Genomic DNA, 5,165 nt, shown 5'->3' with positions numbered 1-5,165 from the left:
ACAAAGATTATGAAGGATGACCAACGTAAATACCACCAAAAGAAGCAGCCTTAGAAGACTGAACAAGCTCATCCTTGGAATACAAGGATTTTAACGAACAACAAATTTTTTATTTTTGTTTTTATTTTAATGTTAAATTTCAAGTGGTCCTGAACTTTCAATCGAGTCTCAATATCATCCATCAACTTACAATTGTCTTAATTTTGTTCTTGAATTTAACAAAAATGACTCATGGTCGTCCTAAGATATATTCTAACAAATATTCATGATTGGAGTGATGACATGTATGGAGAAAAGCCACATTGAACATCCAACGGCTATATTACGTAGCAATTGTAAGTTTGTAACTCAATTTAGTCCCTATTATGTGTTTATAACCCTAGTCCCAATTTGAGTTCCAAAAAGTATCATCCATCATTACAAGCCACTCTCTTTCTCATTTGCTGTTGTTAGGTGCATTTAGAAAGGGTGATGATGGTTGGCGACAGCAACATTGTTGGTAGCTCTAGCAATTGACGCTCTACAGGAAACTGTGGGAGGAGAAGCACCACAAACGACTTTGAGAGAGATGTGGATGTGGTAGCCGACCCGTCCTCAATTGGTCAAGAACGTGCAAATTCAAAGAGGCCATTTTATAGTTATCCAAACTACAATGTAAGTGCCTTTTGTTAATTTATGAAGCTGGTGTCATTGCTATTTCAATATATAACGTTTCTTTTCCGTGGCGTACAATGTGTTTGCAGAATGTTAAGAAGAATTTGTGTGGTCTTTTTATTTGGGCTGACAAAGTTCAGGAGGAAGAAGAATTTAGTGGTAAAGCAGATCCTAAATTTGAAAAAGAAGAATGGAGAATGAAATTTTCCTAAAAGATTGAAAGTTTGGAATCTAAAGTTAGGACTTTAAAGTTGGCATTTTTTTTGTTGTTGGTTATTATGTTTGTGATTGTAATCTTATTAGTTGTGTGTGTAGTATGGAAGTGGTTAAGTAACATATGGAGATTGTGTAATAAAAAAGTCTAAATGTGATGGTTGTGATGGTTGTACCTGTGAACAAATGAATAGAAGTGATTGTTAGTCTATTTTGTTATTTTTTTTAGTATCTTGTAATTTAAATATGAAAAAAAATTATGCTAAGTAATAGTAATAAAATCAAATATCCATTAATAACATTCATACTATGTAAAGTATATCCAAACTTGTATGTGAGAAAGTAGATACCATAAAAAAACATACTACACATCTAGAGTATTTAAAATAACAACCAAGAAAATGCAACTAATAAAACCAAAATGTCATAATTTTACAACCAAAAAAATCTCCTTTTTCAGAACTTTACATTTTGATTTTTTTGGTAGTTTGAATCTTGGAGTTGGTATAAATTGTAAAAAATTCCTTAGCCTAAGCTAATGCACCAATCATTAAATCAATAGAAACATTTGTTGGTGGTGGAGTACTTGAAACTGGAATAGTGGGTGGTGGAGTACTTGAAACATGAGCAATGGGTGTTAGATAAGTATTTGAAACTGGAATAGTGGTGGCTGGTGGAGTAATTGACACTGGTGTAGTGTTTGGTGGCTTAGGTTGTGCATTAACAGAGTGTCTTCTTTTAGGAGAAAACTTTGTTGGCCTTGCCCTGGGTTGTACATCACTTCATACAATCTATTAATAGTTATAGGAAAATGTCTAATGAGATACAAAAAGAGATATAAACCAACTTTAAAAGAGCTACATTAATGCCTATTGAGTGTCTTCATTTTCTAACACATTAGGTTGGCTCATATCAAGCTCAATCTCAGTTGCATTGCTTTCATTTTGAACTTTATTTGTAGTAGTTAGATGTTCATTGTCAGTACTTGCAGCACCTTTACCAAAGGTAGCAGCAGCAGTTGCAACCAAATGTTTAGCCTTTTTCTGTGAGTAGTTTCTTTTATTGTGACCTTTACCACCACAATGGCGACAAGAACCCTTCTTATATATCCTCTTCAGCTTGCCAGTCTTCTATTTCTTGCCTCTCATAGATCCTTCATCAGCATCATTTCTTTGTTTCTTCTTTTGTGCTCCTAACATCTTCTAAACTTGGGTGCCTGTGGACTATGGTCTATTATAGATGGACTTTTCCTATAATGCCTGGCTAGGAAGAGGGTTGATATGGAATGCATATGTGTCATTATATGCATCCATTGTCAACCACTTATAGCAAAAGTTTTCAGGGTGCTTACCTGCCATTGCTAATGCAGCACACACATGGACACAGGGCATTCATGTTTCAAATCAAAGAAATCAAAAGTAATTTAGTAAGCGTATTATTATACTAAATAAGCAAGTTACCACAAAATTCACAGGCATAAGTAATGCACAAGTACTATCCTTTGCACTCTCGTAGCTGTCCAAAGAATCAGAATATGATAACACCACTGTTTCAGGTTGCTTTTCCTTCACTTTCGTTGTATTTTTTCTCATATAACCTTTAGCTAATGCCCTGGTAATATAACTCTTTCCAGTGGTTGTACTAAACTATCTTTCTTCACTTCTTTCTTCAATGCAGCACCCTTTTTCTTTACCACCTTCTCATTGGTTACTGGTTTCTTCTTTAAGCTAATCTTGTGTTGGGATATTTTGCTGGGTTGTGAATTGGGTAATGGTATTGGAGTACATTTTGGAACAAGGACTAAACTAGTGGTTGGAAGGGGTACTTGAATAGGTTTTATACTTTGGTTGGGTAGAGCAGATGTGGCAGGCATGGAAACTAGATTAGGGATGGTAGGGGTTAGCTGTTGGGTGGAATTTGAAATTTCAATTGGTTCAAATTGGTTGATAGATGGGGTTGGAACTGAGATAGGAGGAATGGACCTAGAAGTTGACCCTATGCTTAGTAGAACTGGCTGAGTAGAGACTTCAATCACCACCTTCATACTTTTTTACCTGGTGGTTGTTCCAAATATACTAGAATAGAAACTTCATGCTCATAGTACACATGCACCAATCCGTTGTTTCTTTTAGCATGGAAGCACATCTCTAGAAGCTTAGCATTGGTATTGAGTTTTCTTAAACTAGTCTCTAATGGTCTGTTGGGAACTAGCCACCAACAACGTTCCACCTTATCATACCCAAGCTAGTTGTAGTAATCTCTGATGAAGAACACATCCAGTAGGTCTGGATCAAGTCTAGGCATTTCTGAGTTATGATCCCTAGAGTATGACATAACACCATCCACACTTGTCACAAAGAATCCCCTATGGTGATACATAATAGTGATTAAAACCATCTGTAAATAACAATTAATCATCAACATCATACTCTTCAAAACAAAAAAAATAACCAATTTAAGACATATACGATGAACCAACGAACAACGTACAATTAACCCAAACCCTAACACAAATTCACAGCCAAATCATAGATGCAAAAAAAAAGGACAAAGCAATGGATACTGACTTAACATTGTAGGAAAAAGAGAAACAACCATGATCACAACAAATAGAAATAGGATTCACAAGTTTCTATTCTCGTTTTCTTTATGTACCAAAGTGCTTCTTCCCAGACCACTACGTGTGTGATAGAGATGTGAAAATTTTGGTACAATTATCCTCTCCTTCAGAGCGAATGCCAGACAAAACCCTCTCAAAATGGTACCATGGAAGAAAATAAGGAGAAGAAGAGACTTCGTGAGACAGAGAGGAACAGTAACAACAACATATTAAAACCTCTCTAAATCCCCCAAACGACGTCGTTTCTACTCTATTTGGTGACAAAAATGAAATGGCGACATTTCACCAGTCCAGGATGGTTTTCAACATAGCCTCTGTCAGACAACGTCATCATTTCGTTATCGAAAAATACCTCAAGGACGACCGTGAGTCACTTTTTTTAAGTTCAGGGACAAAATTGAGACAATTGCAAGGTGAGGGACAATATTGATGTTCGATTGCAAGTTCATGGACCACTTTGAGATTTAACTTTTTATTTTATTATAAGGAGAAATATACATTTTTATTCTTAAAATTTTAAAAAAATTTCAAAAATACTGTTAATATTTAACAAAAGTATCTATATAAATCATATAATGCTTGTTAATTTATATTGTTTGATACAATGCATAAAATTAAATTTGAGACTCTGATATAAAATTTACAATGCAAACTTTCACAGTATTTTATGTGTAAGAAAGACTATTGAATTTTTTTTATTTTTTTTAAATGCTATTGAGTTAAAATAAAATTTGAAATCCAAGTCCGAATATCGAACTTGGAGTGGTTGAAGAGTAATATCAGGGTTCCCACTTCCTTAAGAGTAACTCTTCTTGGAGTAGCCATATCTTCAACACCTGTATTAGACAAGGAGGTGTCAAAGTATCAATAGAGGAATAAACGGTCCCTTCGTTGAATGAAGACTTATAATCAATCTCAGAAGGGGAAGGTGATTCGGTGAAAGCCGCTTCACTATCCACAAAATCCAATCGGCGCTGGGCTTGCTTAATGTGTAACAAGATTCTTTCAATTTATAGATGAAATGGGGCTAAGCTCGGTTCTGGCAATGACCATGTCATTCAACGTAGGATATATAGAGTTCATGCAATTACTACTAAAGAAAACAACTAAAGGAAAGTAACTACCAATTACTACTAAGTATAAATCCTAACTATTAACAAGAGCAAGGAAACAATCAAACAGTAACTATTCACATATGCACATATTAACACCAACCAATAATATGGCACACATATGCAAGTCCCCAGCAACGGTGCCAAAAACTCGATGAGGTTTAGATGTTGGTTTAGAATTTCACAAGTTTTCAAACTCAAGTGTGTTGCAAGTATAGTCTGAACCGGAAACTAACCCTCAATCGAAGTTTATAAAATGTCACAAAAGTCAAATCAATAACCAGAAATAGAATCTCGGGTTGTTTTTCCTAGGACTTGCAGTTGGATGCACATCATTGGTTAGAAAATTCGGGAGTTTTGAATACGAATGCAGAAAAAGTAAAGTAACTAAAAGTCAAAGAACAATTAGCGAATAAATTGCAACAAGTAAGAACAATATGCATGTAAACAATTATCTAGTAAGCATGCAATTAAGATGATAACAATAAAAAGGAAACAATACTAAGAACCAACGGATCTAAGCTAAAAGAGTTAAGAGGATAAAGTCAACGAAAGAGATGGCAATC

At 34.9% G+C, this 5,165-nt stretch overlaps 1 protein-coding gene across 1 annotated transcript; it reads right to left on the bottom strand.

Moving 5' to 3' along the window:
* On the bottom strand, positions 1,398-2,911 carry LOC107620367. The gene is made up of 4 exons (XM_016322538.1): positions 2,478-2,911; positions 2,328-2,382; positions 1,762-1,910; positions 1,398-1,647 (listed from the first exon to the last, which is right to left on the bottom strand). The coding sequence occupies exons 1-4, from the start codon at positions 2,909-2,911 to the stop codon at positions 1,398-1,400; spliced, it is 888 nt and encodes a 295-aa protein (XP_016178024.1).

This window comes from Arachis ipaensis, chromosome B10 (assembly GCF_000816755.2).
Source record: "Arachis ipaensis cultivar K30076 chromosome B10, Araip1.1, whole genome shotgun sequence".
NCBI lineage: Eukaryota > Viridiplantae > Streptophyta > Magnoliopsida > Fabales > Fabaceae > Arachis > Arachis ipaensis.
This window is presented reverse-complemented; position numbering and strand designations above follow the sequence as displayed.

What these genes read in the sequence shown, in the direction of transcription:
- LOC107620367 (XM_016322538.1), bottom strand. Translation starts at nt 2,911, where the DNA reads ATGAAGGTGGTGATTGAAGTCTCTACTCAGCCAGTTCTACTAAGCATA. An exon ending in GAAAGAGTTATATTACCAGG is followed by an intron (nt 2,383 to 2,477) that starts GCATTAGCTAAA and finishes TTCTTTGGACAG; the next exon opens with CTACGAGAGTGCAAAGGATA. An exon ending in TTATGCCTGTGAATTTTGTG is followed by an intron (nt 1,911 to 2,327) that starts GTAACTTGCTTA and finishes AACTACTCACAG; the next exon opens with AAAAAGGCTAAACATTTGGT.